Genomic DNA, 18,642 nt, shown 5'->3' on the forward strand with positions numbered 1-18,642 from the left:
CGATAACAAGCCGGGGCCTGAATTAAATGCGGCGGCTGCCGGGAGGCGCGGGGCAGCGCGGAGGCGTCGCAGCACTGCCACAGCGACCGCTCCCGAAGGATCCGTGTCTGGAGCTGCTGAGGAGAATGGAACTCGGGGCCTCATACTTACCCTGCCTGATCCGTCTCTGATGTAACCTGTGAATAAAGGTACCTTCATCCAGCGTGTGTTGTCATTCCTGTAGAAGAGTATCCGCGCCTCATCCAACCGACAGGCTCTGGTAGGCGAGTGGGTGGGAGACGGGGAACGAGGACCATGTGGATCGCCTGACACACATCCGTGTTAGGGGGCTCTTGGTCCTGCTGTAGAGACCTATGAGGATACGGGGTGGCAGTACACGCCGTACTCAGTCTCCTTGTGGGACTACAGATGTGACTCTTCACTCTGTATCCCTCCGGATAACCTGAAAAGAAACAACGTACGCTGAGGTAGATATGGGTCTAATGAAAGACCCGTGTCCACCTCCTACTGACACTAAGCTAAACTGAGGAATTTCCTGCCGGTCAGTGGGGTGTACACTGCGGAGGAGGAGCTAACCTTTTTTGTGCATAGTGTCAGCCTCCTAGTGGCAGCAGCATACACCCATGGTCTCTGTGTCCCCCAATAAGGCGAACGAGAAATGAATAACTATTTTCCAGAAATAGTAAAAGAAAGAATGAGATGGAAAAAAAAACAAACGACCGTAATAAACCACAACGATAACACTACAAGGCTGCGGATTTGCGAACCAAAAGGGTTGTAAGAAGAGTTTAAAAAACAAGGGGCAGTGGTGGGGAGGGACATGGGAAGGAAAGGGGCGGGTAGTTTGGAATTTTGTGTCACCACTTAGATAAAGAAGAACCTACACATGTATGGTGTCTATGAACTCGTAATGACCTGGAGAATCATAATAGCAGGTCAGTTTTAGCATTTAGTGAACCTAGCAAAAAAAAAGCCAATCAAAAAACAAGTGTGGGATTGCACTTTTTTTGGCAATTTCATCACACTTGGAATTTTTTTTCCCCGTTTTCGAGTACACAACATGGTAAAACCAATGGTGTTGTTCAAAAGTACAACTCATTCCACAAAAATTAAGCTCTCACATGGTCATATTGACAGATTAAAAAAAAAAAAAAAAAGTATGGCTCTGGGAGAAAGGGAAGCGAGAAACAAACGCAAAACCGAAAAAAGCTGCGGGGATTAAGGGGTAAAGCATTAAATAATATACTCAATATCAGATTCAGCGACAAGTTAGAAATAAAAAAGAAACAATTGGTTAATAGCTACTAGATTTACGGTGAAACCAAACAAGACATAAAAGAGGACAAGACTTAGACAGGGATAAGGGTAAGGAGGGGGGGGGGGGGGAAGAGGTGTAAACCTAATAAAAATAGTAAGGGAAGAAGAACCTAACCACCAATCTGAGCCCAATAGTAATCCCAGGGGGTCCAACTCATATCAAATCTGTCCATTCTGCTCTCAGCAAAGCTGTCAAATATTCCATCCTGTGGATGTCAGCAACTCTGTTTAGCAAATGTTGTTGGGAGGGGCAGAAGTCCACTTCCAATTAAGAGCTATCAAGCAGCTTGCTGCTGTGAGAATGTGCCGCAACAGTCTAGCCAAGCTTTTCCCCATCCCCTTAGGAGAAACATTTAGGAGATAGCTGGGTAAAACTGCTGATTTTTTAAAAACTGCAGCATGTCAATTCTTTTAGCGGTTTTGTAGAGTTTTTTGACCCATAGAAAACAATGAATAAGTGCAAAAAAGCAACAAAAAAGCTGCAGTCATTAAGGGGTTAAACGCAGCATTTCATAAGGTGTGATAAAATACGTGAAAAAAAAAAAAATCCTATACATGCACAAATGTCAACTATTATATATTAACCCCTTCCTGACATGAGACGTACTATCCCGTCCATGGGACCCGGGCCCGTATGACCGGGGACGGGATAGTACGTCTACCGCGATCAGCGGCGCCCACGTGGTGAGCGCCGCTGATCGCGGCCGGGTGTCAGCTGATTATCACAGCTGACACCCGGCACAATGTGTCAGGGGCGGTCACGGACCGCCCCCGACACGTTAACCCCTTGCACACCGCGATCAAACGCGATCGCGGTGTACCGGGAGTTAAAGGGAAGCATCGGCAGGGAGGGGGCTCCCTCCGTGCTTCCCTGAGCCCCCCACGGCAGCGCAATGTGCAGCGCTGCTGCGGGGGACTCCTTTCCTCCAGGCCCCCGAATCCAAGATGGCGACGGGGGCCTTCGGGGGCCTGGGGAAGCTGGCTTCCTCAGTGCCTGCAAAGCGCAGGCATGAGGAAGCCTTGTGCACTGCCTGTGACAGATTGCTGATCTGTCACAGTAATCTGTGATGTGACAGATCAGCGATCTGTCACAGGACAGTGATGTCCCACCTGGGACTATGTAATAAAGTAAAAAAAAATTAAAAAAAAGTGTAAAAATAAATTTAAAAAAATCGCCAAATAAATTGGTAAAAAAAAAAAAAAAAATATTCCCCAATAAATTCATTTTTTGAAAATAATAAAAAAAAAAAAAACAATAAAAGTACACATATTAGGTATCGCCGCGTCCGTAACGACCTGCCCTATAAAACTGTCCCATTAGTTAACCCCTTTAGCGAACCCCTTAAAAAATAAAAATAAAAAACGAAGCAAAAAATAATGATTTATTATCATACCGACAAACAAAAAGTGCAATAACGCGCGATCAAAAAGACGCATATAAATATCCATGGTACCGCTGAAAACGTCATCTTGTCCCGCAAAAAACAAGCCGCCACACAGCATCATAAGCGAAAAAATAAAAAAGTTATAACTCGCAGAATAAAGCGATGCAAAAATAATTATTTTTTATATAAAATAGTTTTCATTGCATAAAACCGACAAAAACATAAAAAAACGACCTAAATGAGGTATCGCTGTAACCGTACTGACCCGAAGAATAAAACCGCTTTATCAATTTTACCGCACCCCCCCCCAAAAGAAATTCATGAAACGCTGGTTTTTGTTCATTCTGCGTCCCAAAAATCGGAATAAAAAGCGATCAAAAATTTCACGTGCCCGAAAATGGTACCAATAAAAACGTCAACTCGTCCCGCAAAAAATAAGACCTCACATGACTCGGTGGGTCAAAATACGGAAAAATTATAGCTCTCAATATGTGGTGATGCAAAAACTATTTTTACAATAAAAAGCGTCTTTTAGCGTGCGACAGCCGCCAAACATAAAAACCGCCATAAATAGTAAATCAAACCCCCCATTATCACCCCCTTAGTTAGGGAAAAATAATAAAATAAAAAAAATGTATTTATTTCCATTTTTCCATTAGGGTTAGGGCTAGGGCTAGGGGCGTGTTGGGGTTCGGGTTGGAGTTAGAATTGGGGGTTTCCACTGTTTGGGCACATCAGGGGCTCTCCAAATGCAACATGGCGTCTGATCTCAATTCCAGCCAATTCTGAGTTGAAAAAGTCAAATGGTGCTCCTTCCCTTCCAAGCTCTGCCATGCGCCCAAACAGTGTTTTACCCCCACATGTAGGGTATCACCCTACTCAGGACAAATTGCAAAACAATTTTTGGGGTCCAATTTCTCCTGTTACCCTTAGGAAAATAAAAAATTGGGGGCAAAAATATCATTTTTGTGGAAAAAAATGATTTTTTTATTTTCACGCCCGGGCGTTGTAAACTTCTGTGAAGCACTGGGGGGGTCAAAGTGCTCACCACACATCTAGATAAGTTCCTTGGGGGGTCTAGTTTACAAAATGGTGTCATTTGTGGGGGGTTTCCACTGTTTAGGTACATAAGGGGCTCTCCAAAGGCAACATGACACCCGCAGACCATTCCATCAAAGTCTGCATTCTAAAACGTCACTACTTCCCTTCCGAGCCCCGACGTGTGCCCATACAGTAGTTTTCTCCCACATATGGGGTATCAGCATACTCAGGACAAATTGGACAACAACTTTTGGGGTCCAATTTCTCCAGGTACCCTTGGGAAAATAAAAAAATGGTGACTAAAAGATCATGTTTGTGGAAAAAATACGAATTTTTTATTTTCACGCCCGGGCGTTGTAAACTTCTGTGAAGCACTGGGGGGGTCAAAGTGCTCACCACACATCTAGATAAGTTCCTTAGGGGGTCTAGTTTCCAAAATGGTGTCATTTGTGGGGGGTTTCCACTGTTTTGGTACATCAGGGGTTTTCCAAACTCGACATGGTGTCCGATCTCAATTCCAGCCAAAAACGTCAAATGGCGCTGCTTCCCTTCTGAGCTCTGCCATGCGCCCAAATAGTGGTTTACCCCCACATGTGGGGTATCAGCGTACTCAGGACAAATTGCACAATAACTTTTAGGGTCCTGTTACCCTTGGGAAAATAAAAATTGGGGTGAAAAGATCATTTTTGTGGAAAAAATATGATTTTTTAATTGTACCGCTGTACGTTATAAACTTCTGTAAAGCCCTTGTGGGTTCAAAGTTCTCATCACATATCTAGATAAGTTCCTTGGGGGGTCTAGTTTCCAAAATGGGGTCACTTGTAGGGGGTTTCCACTGTTTAGGTACATCAGGGACTCTCCAAACGTGACATGGCGTCCAATCTGAATTCCAGCCAATTTTGCATTGAAAAAGTCAAACGGCGCTCATTCCATTCTGAGCTCTGCCATGCGCCGAAACAGTCGTTCCCCCCACATATCAGGTATCTGCGTACTCAGGACAAATTGCACAATAACTTTTGCAGTTCAATTTCTCCTGTTACCCTTGGTAAAATAAAAAAATTGAACCTGAAGTATTTTTTTTATGAAAAAAAGTTAGATGTTCATTTTTTTTTAAATATTCAAAAAAATTCCTGTGACGCACCTAAAGGGTTAATAAACTTCTTGAATGTGGTTTTGAGCACCTTAAGGGGTGCAGTTTTTAGAATGGTGTCACTTTTGGGTATTTTCTACCATATAGACCCCTCAAAGTGGCTTCAAATGTGATGTGGTCCTAAAAATAAAATGGTGTTGTAAAAATGAGAAATCGCTGGTCAACTTTTAACCCTTATAACTTCCTAACAAAAAAAAATTTTGGTTCCAAAATTGTGCTGATGTAAAGTAAACATGTGGGAAATGTTAGTAATCAAGTTTTTTGTGTGCCGTATCTCTGTGATTTAAGGGCATAAAAATTCAAAGTTGGAAAATTGCGAAATTTTCAAAATTTTCGCCAAATTTCCGTTTTTCTCACAAATAAACGCAAGTTATTTGAATGAAATTTTACCACTAACATGAAGTACAATATGTCACGAGAAAACAATGTCAGAATCACCGGGATCCATGGAAGCGTTCGAGAGTTATGACCTCATAAAGGTACAGTGGTCAGAATTGTAAAAATTGGCCCGGTCATGAACGTGCAAACCACCCTTGGGGGTGAAGGGGTTAATATATTGTAAATAATTTAGATTGCATTACTTCATATAACTGTTCTATTCTATCTGAAAATGTATTCCATGCCTTTCTGTTCTCTCAAGGGGGTCTCCCAGATATCCTGTATGACAAACCAATGTGGACTTTACAAAACTCCTTTCCCCACGATTGTGTTTGGGGCAGTGAATGTGGGAGAGGAGGAGACCGAAAATACTATCAAATACTAATGATTATTAGACAGCTACAGTAACACAGCCCCTTACACAGCTCTGGCAAAAATTACGAGATCACTTTCAAATGTTTAGTTTGTCTGATTATTCTCTTTATAGGTATATTTTTGAGTAAAATGTAAATTGCTCTTTTAGTCTGGCGTGTCCGAATTTCCAAGCAATAAATTTTATTGGTTTTTTTTTCTGAAAAGGAGAAATGGTCAAAATTAAAACAAACAAACAGTGCTTTCAGACCTCAAATAATGCAAAGAAAACAAGTTCATAATCATTTAGAAACAATACTATTGTTTTATCTCAGGAAGAGTGGAATAACCACATGCGTTTTGGCATGCTTGTCACCAGTCTTTCACACTGCTTCTGGCACAAAAATGTAAGCAGTTCTTCTTTGTTTGATGGCTTGTGACTATCCATCATCCTCTTGATTACATCCAGAGGTTTTCAATGGGGTGCAGGTCTGCAGAATGGGCTGCCCATGACAGGGTTTTGATGTGGTGGTCTCTTAATTTTTGACAAAGCTGTAGACTTTAGGTAGTTGGTGGCAGAATGATGGTTTGGCCAATGGAGTCTTATTTCAGGGAGAACAAAGATTGTCAGGCTAAAATAAGATCTGCTGGCTCCCTATCTCCTAAAACATCTTTCACAGGCCCCATTCACAGACAGTGTGCTGAACCAGTCCATATCAGCTGACAGTCTGATGTGTATAAGGGGAGCTTTAGGCCGAGTTCAGATAGGTGAACTTGACAGTCTGACCGTGGGTGTCCCGAACCGAGCGTACAAACTAATAGATGTCTATTAGGCTGTAACTTGAGGTTGGGAGACTTGCAGTCAGTCTGGGGAATAAACTCCTATGTAAGGACCGTGAAACACACTCATATGGACCCAGCCTTGAAATGTAAAAAATCATAGTTCAGCCTACTTCACTGTATAGCGATTATTCTTCTAAATAAGCAAATAGAAAATTATCACACAGTTGCCACAACAGGAGGAGAAGGTACATGCTTTAGCTGCTCATGTCGTGTTGCACCGGTGAATCATGGGACACACAGAGCACAGACAGGAAAAACAAAAAACTCATTTCTGAAGCTCAGGATGGAGTCTAAAAAAGAGATAGACAGGCGGGGATCAGTTCCAGAAAGAGAAGAGAAAAAGCCAGAGTGGTTATTTAAAAATCACATCATTGGAACAGAGTACATGAAGTAGTCTCTAGCATATGAGCAAAGACCTCTGCTATTATGGAGGCTATCTTACCTTGTTGAAGTACATATCCATCATGTACTGGAATGGCTGTAGTGTGTGTAGAACCACTATCCAAAATCAGACCCGTAGATCGACCATTAGCAAAGCTAATCCAAGGAGTGAAGGAATCATTTAACTCTCAAAAAGAAGTCTATAAGAGGGCTTTCTGTATTAAGTTAATAATTTATCATTGAATGAATGGTCATAAAACTATTATATAACAGATTTTAACTCCTCACCATTTAAGGTATAGTTTGCTGTAAGTGATAGAAGACATTGTTGCTCAATAAGTAACTATAACATTTACAAATAAATTTTTTTAGGAGTTTTTGGTCTTTATATTCCCTTTACATTTGGTGGGATACTGGGTTGCGAGAACCCCACCGCTCACTCTAAAGAGCTCTGAGGAGCGCGCACAGGTCTTGAACCAGGAGCGCACAGATCCAGCCTGAGAATATACACAGAGTAGAGTACTCTAAGTATACGCTGTTTATTAAATGAACATGTGATTTCTCTTACTAAAGAAAACCTTAACAGTTTGAAGAACTTAATCTAAGCCCTTTGCTACAAAGAATTTGTTCCAAAATATCAGCATGGAATAAATTACATCTTTCGGTAATTGGAAGGGTGAACCTTTTAAAAATGATTGTGATGCCACAGCTGTTATATGTACTGCATAATTCTCCAATTTGGATCTCGCAGAGTAGGTTCCACAAAATTAAATCGCTGTTTGGTGAACTAATATGGGGGGGGGGGAAAGCCCACGGTTTAAACAAGAAACTTTGCAGAGGCAGAAGGAGGAAGGAGGTTTGGCGCTTCCCAACCCCTGGGTATATTTTTTATCAGCACAATGCCAGCATATTGGAGGATGGGGGGTGGAGACAGGACAGGGACAATCGCCCAGTAGTTTGAGATATTTGTTTGGAAAAAGGCCTCTGGGAGAGAGTTTAGAAGGGGGGCAGTTTTTAAAATTAGGCTCTCGGTTTCCTACTGTTCTCCTAATTCATAAGGTATGGGAAAAAGTTAAACAGATAAGGGGTGTCACGGGCCTTACCAAATACTCTCCTGTATGGGATAACATAAATTTGCCAGAATTCGGGCAAATGGAAGGATTTGGGCCCTGGAGAGAGGCAGGAATCAGAAGGATGGGACAGCTAATGGGTCAGGGAAGACTTAAGTCATTTATGGAGCTGCAGACAGAATTCCAGTTACCGCATTCAAATTTGTTTCATTATAAAAGAATTCAGCATGCGTATCGGTCACAATGTCGGAGAAAACTTATTGAGATCCAGTTTGATATCACGCTGGCCTCCATTTTGGAGAACAGCGTGACAAGGGGGGCAATCTCAGAAGTGTATAGAGATTTATTGTTCACTTTTCTAGTCAAACATCCCATCAAGTCTAGAGTGAAATGGGAGGTTGAATTGGGAGAGATAAATGACGATAGATGGGAATCTATTTTAGAATATGTGCCTAAGATTTCTATGAGCGAACCTGGGAGGATGTCTCAGTTATACGTAATTCATAGAACTTACAGAACTCCTGATAGACTGTTCAAGATGGGTTTGAGGTCCGATTCCGAGTGTCCATGATGTTCGCAGGAACGGGCAGACATGCTGCACATGCTGTGGCATTGCCCTAGATTGTCTACGTACTGGACAGTCGTATTGAGTCGGATTGAATTGATATATAGTTGTGCAGTCCCCAGAGACCCTTTGGTCTGTATATTAGGGTATGTAGAGGAATTAGTAGCAGTATCCATGGTCAAACTGGCGATTGCTAGACTGTTGTTCATAGCAAGGAAGTTGATCGCTCGGTTCTGGATCAGAGAAGAGCCTCCGACTAGACGAGACTTTCTTACGCAAGTGGAGCATATAATTTCATTGGAAAAAAGTATTTATACTAAGAGAAATAAACTCGATGTATTTCATAAGATATGGCAGCCATGGGTAGAATGGAGTTAGATTTGTGGGGAGGATGTATTATGATATAGATGATGTTCATAATAAACAAGTATATATGGAGGTGGGAAAGAGTATCGGAATAGAAATGAGGAAGACACTGAAGGGGTCTCGGAGGGGGGGGGGGAGTTTTGTTAATAAAAATTTATGATTATATGTGAACAACTGCTTGATGTCATATGATATACTTGTTATCAATCATTTAATAAAAATTTATCTGATTAAAAAAAAAGAAAAAGAAAACCATAACTAAGCATATGTTCTCACGATCCGTAAACACGGTGGGTTGGACACTGTGTACTTGTGCAGCGTCCAACCCGCAGCATCCAGCTGTTACAGCATAGGGGATGGGATTTCAAGAAATCCCATGCCCACCATGTGTCCACAGACGCCTGTGGCTCACCCGTGGAGACGGACATGCGGTGTGACTCTCCAGACCGCAGCATGTCAATTTATCTTACGGATACGGGAATCTCCCTCCGCAAGAGAAATTTCACCCATACAATGTATTGGACGCGGTGAATCCGCATAGATCAGTGAACACGTGTGGACTCACCGGCATTCAATAGAGGGTAGCACTTTGGACGCAGCGGACATACGCTACATGTCCAAAGCGCGGCTAATTCCAGATCGTGGGAACAAAGCCTCATATGTGAGCAGAGTGCATATTCATATATTCGCAGTGTGGGGTACAGCACGCAAGCATCCCATAAGCAAAGCATCACAGAAGCTAAGCATCCAGCAAAACGGCAGTTATACATGGCATGGAATTAACATTCATCTTCTCTCTTCACACAGGTAATCAACTGAGCCACCCTGCATGTATTTACTCCATTCACTGCTAGCAAGCAGCCTGAATGATACAACTTCCCACCTCTGCTGCCTCTATTCTCTGCTGCTATATATCCAAATGGTAATCAACTGAGCCACCCTGCATGTATTTACTCCATTCACTGCTAGCAAGCAGCCTGAATGATACAACTTCCCACCTCTGCTGCCTCTATTCTCTGCTGCTATATATCCAAATGGTAATCAACTGAGCCACCCTGCATGTATTTACTCCATTCACTGCTAGCAAGCAGCCTGAATGATACAACTTCCCACCTCTGCTGCCTCTATTCTCTGCTGCTATATATCCAAATGGTAATCAACTGAGCCACCCTGCATGTATTTACTCCATTCACTGCTAGCAAGCAGCCTGAATGATACAACTTCCCACCTCTGCTGCCTCTATTCTCTGCTGCTATATATCCAAATGGTAATCAACTGAGCCACCCTGCATGTATTTACTCAATTCACTGCTAGCAAGCAACCTGAATGATACAACTTCCCACCTCTGCTGCCTCTATTCTCTGCTGCTATATATCCAAATGGTAATCAACTGAGCCACCCTGCATGTATTTACTCAATTCACTGCTAGCAAGCAACCTGAATGATACAACTTCCCACCTCTGCTGCCTCTATTCTCTGCTGGTATATATCCAAATGGTAATCAACTGAGCCACCCTGCATGTATTTTCCATTCACTGCTAGCAAGCAGCCTGAATGATACAACTTCCCACCTCTGCTGCCTCTATTCTCTGCTGCTATATATCCAAATGGTACAACTCCATACTTCTGCTGCTTTACCATTTTGCTGCATATTTTAATGTGCTTGCTAAAGCTTCGGTATAATTCATTTGTTGCACTGTATGTAATACTTACTGCTTTAGATCTGTGACTGGGGCCTTTCTAGATCTTATCAGGTGGAAGGTGCTATAGCATATTGACACATCTTGGTCTATTGCCTTTGATCATCTAACCATCCCCTGGTGTGCTGGCCCCAGCTGCCAAATTATACCCAACGAGCTCCCACAATCCCTCTCTCCTGACCCTGTAGTGTGGCCTATATATGTAGTAGTTGCTAAGGAGAAGCACGCAGTGTGGGGTACAGCACGCAAGCATCCCATAAGCAAAGCATCACAGAAGCTAAGCATCCAGCAAAACGGCAGTTATATATGGCATTTAGTCAGGGCAGGAGTCAGGTAACCCACACTTTGCTCTCCCCTTTAACCATGTGCTTGATTTTTATCCTCCTGTGTTCCCTTGCCATCCACATTCACCACCCCATCCCCCCTCCATCACGACTCATACACATCAGCCCCTCTATACTTCCCTTTCCCCATGTACAGCTCCCACGCACTCCTCACCTTCCTGAGAAACCTCAGCCCATCTTGCCCAAACACATCACAGAAAAAAAACACTTACAGTTCCAACAACTATCTGCTCTTTATCTTCCTACTCCTACTGATTTCAGGGGACATCTCCCCCAACCCTGGTCCTCCATCCCCCAACCTCAACCCCTACCCTACCTCATATCGAAACCTTAATAATCTTATTAACATTACTTGCTCTCCCTCATCTCCATCTTTTAATTGTGCCCTCTGGAATCCACGGTCTGCTTGTAACAAGCTTCCTTTCCTACACAACTACTTTCTGAACAACTGTCTTAATCTGTTGGCCCTCACTGAAACCTGGATTCAGGATTCTGACACTGTCTCTCCTGCTGCCATTTCCTACGGTGGCTTACAATTCTCTCACTCCCCGAGACCCACAAACAGACATGGTGGTGGAGTCGGCATACTCCTGTCCCCACAATGCACTTTCCAGGTCATCGCCCCAGTTCCATCACTCTTATTCCCTTCTTTTGAGGTCCACACCATCAGGCTCTTCCGTCCCCTCTCCCTCAGGGTAGCGGTCATATACCGGCCCCCAGGCTCACCCACCCACTTCCTTGACCACTTTTCAGCCTGACTGCCGCACTTCATGTCCTCAGAACTACCAACCCTCATCCTGGGAGACTTCAACATCCCCATTAACAGCCCTACTCCACATCTGCATCCCAGCTTCTATCACTAACCACCTCTCTAGGCCTCTCACAGCATTCAATCTCTGAGACACATAAGGACGGTAACACCCTTGATCTGGTCTTCTGCCGGCTCTGTTCAATCTCCCACCTAAATAACTCACCGCTTCCACTCTCTGACCACAACATTCTCTCCTTCACGCTCACAAATCCTCATCCACCCCAGCACACTCCTACCTATCACACATTCAGAAATCTACAAGCCATTAACCCTCAGACACTTTCAGATTCCCTACACTCATCACTGTCCCCAATCTCCTCTCTTTCCTGTCCTAATCTGGCTGTTCATCACTACAATGACACTCTTAGAAGCACCCTTGACCAAGTAGCTCCCCTCACCCTCAGAACCTCCAAACACAGAGTAAAACAGCCCTGGCTCACATCGCAAACTCAACTTCTCCAGCGATGCTCCAGGAGTGCTGAACGCCTATGGAGAAAAACCCGCACACCAGAAGACTTCATCCACTTCAAATTTATGTTAAGAACCTATAACGCTGCCCTTCACCTCGCCAAACAGACCTACTTCACCACCCTGATCTCCTCACTAGCCAACAACCCCAAGAAACTTTTTGACACTTTTCACTCCCTCCTCAGCCCTAAAGCACAAGCCCCTATCACAGACATTTGTGCTGATGACCTGGCCTCCCACTTTACAGAAAAAATAGATAATATCCGTCAAGAAATCTGCTCCCAACCACCAAGTGCTGTGACTCCCATCCCTTCCTGCATCTCCCCTGGCTCACTTTCCACATTTGATCCCATCACAGAAGAAGAAGTCTCCAGACTCCTCTCTTCTTCTCGTCCGACTACATGCACAACCGACCCCATGCCCTCACATCTCCTCCAGTCTCTCTCTCCAGTCGTCACAGCCCACCTAACTACAATCTTTAATCTCTCCCTCTCCTCGGGCATTTTCCCATCCTCCTTCAAACACGCCATTGTTACTCCATTACTAAAGAAATCTGCTCTCCACCCATCCTGCACAAACAACTACAGACCAGTCTCCAATCTCCCCTTCATCTCTAAACTTTTGGAACGCCTAGTTTACTCCCGCCTTACCCGTTACCTCTCCACTCACTCCCTTCTAGACCCTTCACAGTCTGGCTTCCGCCCCTTACATTCGACCGAAACTGCGCTAATCCAAGTGACCAATGACCTTCTGACAGCAAAACGTAACGGTGACCACTCTCTGCTCATTCTTCTTGACCTATCTGCAGCTTTCGATACTGTTGACCACCATCTCCTACTCTCTAGGCTCCAATCACTAGGCATTAAGGACACTGCTCTCTCCTGGTTCTCTTCCTATCTCTCTGACCGCTCCTTCAGTGTTTTGTTCTCTGGCTCCACGTCATCTCCTCTTCCTCTTGCTATTGGGGTACCTCAGGGCTCAGTCCTTGGTCCCCTTCTTTTCTCTCTCTCTACACAGCCCCAATTGGACAGACCATCAGCAGATTTGGCTTTCAGTACCATCTTTATGCTGATGACACACAACTATACACATCTTCCCCCGACCTCACCCCCGCTGTACTACAGAACGCCAGTGACTGTCTGTCCGCAGTCTCCAATATCATGTCCACTCTCTATCTGAAACTCAACCTCTCTAAAACTGAACAACTTCTGCTCCCGCCGTCTTCTAACCTCCCTAAATCTGACATTTCCCTCTCCGTGGATGGTACCACAATAACACCCCGGCAGCAGGCACGCTGTCTGGGTGTTTTGTTTGACACCAATCTCTCCTTCACATCCCATATACAATCTCTTGCCCGCTCTTGCCGCTTACACCTAAAGAACATCTCTAGAATCCGCCCTTTTCTCACTATGGAAACAACAAAAACCCTCACTGTTGCATTGATCCACTCCCGCCTGGATTACTGCAATGCTCTATTAGTTGGCCTCCCCGTCACGCGACTATCCCCCCTCCAGTCCATACTTAATGCAGCGGCCAGGATCGTCCATCTGGCTAATCGGTACTCGGACTCATCCGCTCTTCGCCAGTCCTTACATTGGCTGCCCATTCATTATAGGATCCAATTCAAAGTACTTGTTCTCACCCACAAAGCTCTCCACAGTGCAGCACCCCCTTACATTTCTTCCCTCATTTCTGTCTATCGGCCTAGCCGATCGCTGCGCTCTGCAAACGACTTTCGACTAACCTCTGCACTAATCCGTACCTCCCACTCCCGACTCCAAGACTTCTCCCGTGCTGCTCCTATCCTCTGGAATGCTCTACCCCAAGAAATCAGGACTATCCACAATTTGCATAGTTTTAGGCGCTCCCTCAAAACACACTTGTTCAGAGCGGCCTATCACGTTCACTGATCAAAGTAATTCTCTGTGTAAGTGTGCTTGTGTAGCCCATTCACTATCTCCATCCATCCTTCACTCCCTCAAGATGGCTGGACCTTCATTGTAAATACACAATTGTAAATACACACCTGTACCTTGTATCTCCCCCACCTCATTGTAGATTGTAAGCTCTCACGAGCAGGGTCATCTCATTTCGTCTTATTTTGCTTCAATTATTGTATTGTTAACGTTGTTACTTATGACTTGTGTTTTGAAACTGTTAAACTGTAAAGCGCTGCGGAATATGTTGGCGCTATATAAATAAAGATTATTATTATTATTATTATTATATGCAGCAATCGGCTTTAAAACTTGTCTCAGCGACTGAATTTCTAGCAAGAGTAATATGATGTACTCTTACTGTAGATAAAAGGTATAGAAAAATCACTTCATCTTTGCATATTTTCCATTAGTATTTAAGCCAAAGTCAGCACGAGGTCCACAAAATTCTCTGGGGAATTACACTTCTGGGTTAGGGTATGTGCGGATTCTGCTGCGGATTCGCAGCGTTTCTGCAGCTGCGGGTCCGCAGCAGATTTAGGTGCATTGTACAGTACCACTGTTTTCAATGGTAAACTGGAAAACGCGGTGCACATGCTGCGGATTTTTCTGTGCGGTTTTGCTGCGGTTTACAATCCGCAGCATGTCAATTCTTTTGTGCAGAAACGCTGCGGTTTCACACCTCATCCATTATGAGGTGTAAAACCACAAGGCAAAACCGCAGGCAAATCCGCAGATTTATCTGCGGATTTCACTCCAAAATCCGCAGAGCCAAAACTGCGTGTGCACATAGCCTTAGGCTTAAAAATACTGATGCAAAATACATAGGTGTAAATGAGGACCATCTTGTAGTTGTATAAGTAAAAAGGATACGCAGTGAGAACGGCAGTTTTGCAGAGGAAAAATGCTGGAATATTATAGTGCTCAAACATCAGTTCTGTTAGTTTTTCTCTCTTTGCCCTCGTATTCCACTGAAGAGGAAAGAAACAAAAGTAATTCATTAAAAGGCCACACGCGATGCCCTCCGCGATGGACATGTAGTTCTCCTTTCCAAGCTTCTATATAAAGAATAATGGTACTTACAGCAGCCTCAGACATCAGAACCGGATGTAAGCTCGCTTCTGATTTGATGTGCATTTTGTACGTGTGATCTAATATGGCTTGAAAGCTGTCCCAATCTTCAACTATTAAAAAAGAAAAAAAAAATTATATTACTAACAAACTAACCATACATGATTGCTTGGAACGAACTTAAGAATAGAAACTAATTAGCAAAAAGGCTAAAGAAAATTCCCGACCAGCTAAATAAGAACCAGTAAGGCATGAATCGTATGGATGCATTGTACCTCTGATTAGCTATGTAGTTGGATGTAGTTTTCCAAGATGCACTATAGTACCTAGGAAGTTCCAAACGTTACATCCAGAACATAGGCAGGTACCATACGCTATCTCAAGGAGAACTGGACCTAAGGGTATGTTCACAAAAGGTTTTTTTTTTTCCCCTGGCAGGTTTGCAAGGGGTCTACTCCAAAAACTGCCTGAAAAAGCACTCAAAGCCACTTCAAAAGATTCTTCAGATTAATTTTTATGTAACGGCATGCTGTTCATATGTTCAGGCTTTTTGAGATTCTTAACCACACCAGATTTCTGAAGAAGTCAAGCTGTTAAAACTACTTAGCTGACCATTCAACAGGTGTTTATGATGAGGCGTCTTCCATGCAGAACTTTACAATGAAAAGAAAAATAAGCCCAGAAGACGCCTTGGCATCATTAGGAGCATTTTGTAAAGTGTTTCTCTGAAGAAAAAAAAAAAAAAAAAAAAGCAGCTTGCATTTTAATAATTTCTTAAGCCCTTCACCCTCGAGCCCCGTTTCACCTTCATGATCAAGCGAAATTTTACAATTCTGACCAGTACCACTCTGACAATTCTGGAACGCTTCAATGGATCCCAGTGATTTGGAGAATGTTTTCTTATGACATTCTACTTCATAATAGTGGTAAAAAGTCTTCAATAGGACTTGTGCTTTTGTGTTAAAATATCAGAAGTTTGGTGAACATTTAGAAAATTTTGCAACTTTCAAACTTTTAATTTGTATGTTGAAAGTTGATCGAGAGTTCTCATTATTCCAACAATTTATAAACCATGTTTTATTTTAATTTTTTTCTAGACCACCTCACATTTGAAGTGACTTTGAGGGGTCTATATGACAGAAAATACCCAAAAGTGACACCATTCTAACAACTGCACCCCTGAAGATGCTCAAAGCCACATTCAAGTTTATTAACCCTTCAGGTGCTTCACAGGAATTAATGGAATATGGAAGGAAAGCATGATTTTTTTTATTTTTTTTTTTTTTACACAACAATTTTACTTAAAAAGGAAATGACGACATGACGCCCGCAAACCATTCCATCAGTCTGCACTTTCTTCTGCTATTCTTGTGAAAATAAAAAAGTGTCTTAAAGGGAATCTGTCACCTCAATTTGGCACGGTATGTAAATGAGTTGTGCCCATTCTGATGGGCGGTGTTTTGGCTCCTTCCCTCCACCCCTCCTTGGCCGCTGTACGCAATCTTTCTGGGAATTTCTGTAGTTGTCCAGATTACACGCGTGTGCATTGCAATATCCAATCGCATGTGCGCAGTATGCTTTGCCCAACTGCGGGCAAAGCCGAAAAGCATTAGTGCGCATGCGCCGGTGAACTATGTCCCGGAAGTATTTCACTGCCATTTCTGTATTCCAAGACATAGTTCACTGGCGCATGCGCACTAATGCTTTTCGGCTTTGCCCGCAGTTGGGCAAAGCATACTGCGCACACACGATTGGATATTGCAATGCACACGACAACTACGGAAATTCCCAGATAGATTGCGTACAGCGGCCAAGGAGGGGTGGAGGGAAGGAGCCAAAACACCGCCCATCGGACCGGACACAACTCATTTACATACCGCGCCAAACTGAGGTAACAGATTCCCTTTAAGACACTTTTTTATTTTCACAAGAATAGCAGAAGAAAGTGCAGACTGATGGAATGGTTTGCGGGCGTCATGTCGCATTTGGAGAGCCCCTGATCTTGGAAACTAGGCCCCAAGGAATTTATCTAAATAGGTCATTTGCACCTTGAACCCACAGGTGCTTCACAGAATTTTACAACGTTGATCTGTGAAACTAGAAAAAAAAAAAAAAGGATTCTCACAAAAGTTTATTTTAGCCCCCAATTTTTTCCCTTTCACAAGGATAGCAGGGAAAAAAGAACCCAAATTTTTTTTGTGCAATTTCTCCTGAGTACACCAAACCCCATTTTTGGTTGAAAACTACTTTTGAGGCACAGTGCAAAGCTCAGAAGGGAAGAGGCGCCACTGGTTTGAGGGTGCCATGTCACATTGGCAGAGCCCCTGAGGAGCCAGAACAGCAGAACCCCAAATAAGTGACTCCATTTTACATACTATATCGCTCAATAAATTAATCTAGGGGTGCAGGGATCATATTGACACCACAGGTGTGTCATCGAATTTTATACCATTGTGCAGTAAAGAAAAAATAATTACATTTTTACCACCAAAATTTTGTTTTAGCCCCAGACTCCCCAGACTACAGAACACCCAAGTGCTAGATGACCAGAATCCGCCCCTCAAGTGACTTTATTTTGGAAATTACACCAATTTGGGAATTTATCTACTGGTGTAGTGATGATTTTGACTCCATCGGTGTTTTCCAGAAACAAGCTGTAGTGCATATTGCTGAGTGAAAACTGCAAACGACCATTATAGTGACCAGTACGTTGCAGTCACGAGTACGTTGTTGTGCCCAGTACCTTATGCCCAGCTCATGCTTCTGGAGACACGCACCAGTAAATTAGGCAGGCTGTCATCGCTACAGAAATGCCAAACATATGGACGCTCCTTTCATTTAAAATAGTCTCTGGAGGCAAATTCTCATGCAGATCAGTGTCCGGCCCATAGATCTTGACAGTTCATTCACATAATAAAAAAACACGTATTTCTCTGAAATAAAGACATCAGATATCATGGTATTGTTTTATTCAGCTTCCTATGACTTACATGCCCATATAGACTACGAGGATTGATCCTAAAGACAGACTCCTTTTAATGCACTTCAAAAGGAACCAAACAGCTTCAGGAATTACCTGACTATTGTACAAAAAGACTTAGGCTGTGTGCACAAGTTGCGGTTTCTGCTGCGTTTCCGCAGCGGTTTTGGCCCTGCGGAAACGCAGCAGTTCCGCTGACCATGTACAGTACAATGAAACCCTATGGGGTTTCAAAAACGCTGTGCTGATGGTGCGGATTTTTCTGCGCGGTTTTGCTGCGGTTTACAAACCGCAGCATGTCAATTGTTTGTGCGGTTTCCGCAGTGGTTTCATACCTCTACCATAGTAGAGGTGTGAAACCGCAGACCAAACCGCAGGAAAACCGCAGGTCACTTTACCTGCGGTTTTACCTGCGTTTCCGCGTGGAAAAATCCGCAGCGGAATCCACAACGTGTGCACATAGCCTTAAGAGGATAACACAAAC

The 18,642-nt window shown here is 43.4% G+C and overlaps 1 protein-coding gene across 2 annotated transcripts in view; it reads right to left on the minus strand.

Annotated features, from left to right (window-relative positions):
- LOC141092546 (actin-like protein 6A) overlaps positions 1-18,642 on the minus strand; it is a 55,311-nt gene that overhangs the window by 17,525 nt on the left and 19,144 nt on the right. For both annotated transcript variants that reach the window (XM_073578788.1, XM_073578789.1), the window contains exons 4-6: positions 15,191-15,291; positions 14,981-15,078; positions 6,908-7,002 (exon numbers count right to left, since the gene is read on the minus strand). In XM_073578788.1, coding sequence (XP_073434889.1) covers positions 6,908-7,002; positions 14,981-15,078; positions 15,191-15,291 — 294 coding nt within the window. The remainder of the gene's footprint in view (positions 1-6,907; positions 7,003-14,980; positions 15,079-15,190; positions 15,292-18,642) is intronic.

The sequence above is a fragment of the Dendrobates tinctorius genome, unplaced genomic scaffold (genome assembly GCF_039654945.1).
Source record: "Dendrobates tinctorius isolate UK_male_01 unplaced genomic scaffold, ASM3965494v1 ptg000060l, whole genome shotgun sequence".
Classification (NCBI taxonomy): Eukaryota; Metazoa; Chordata; class Amphibia; order Anura; family Dendrobatidae; genus Dendrobates; species Dendrobates tinctorius.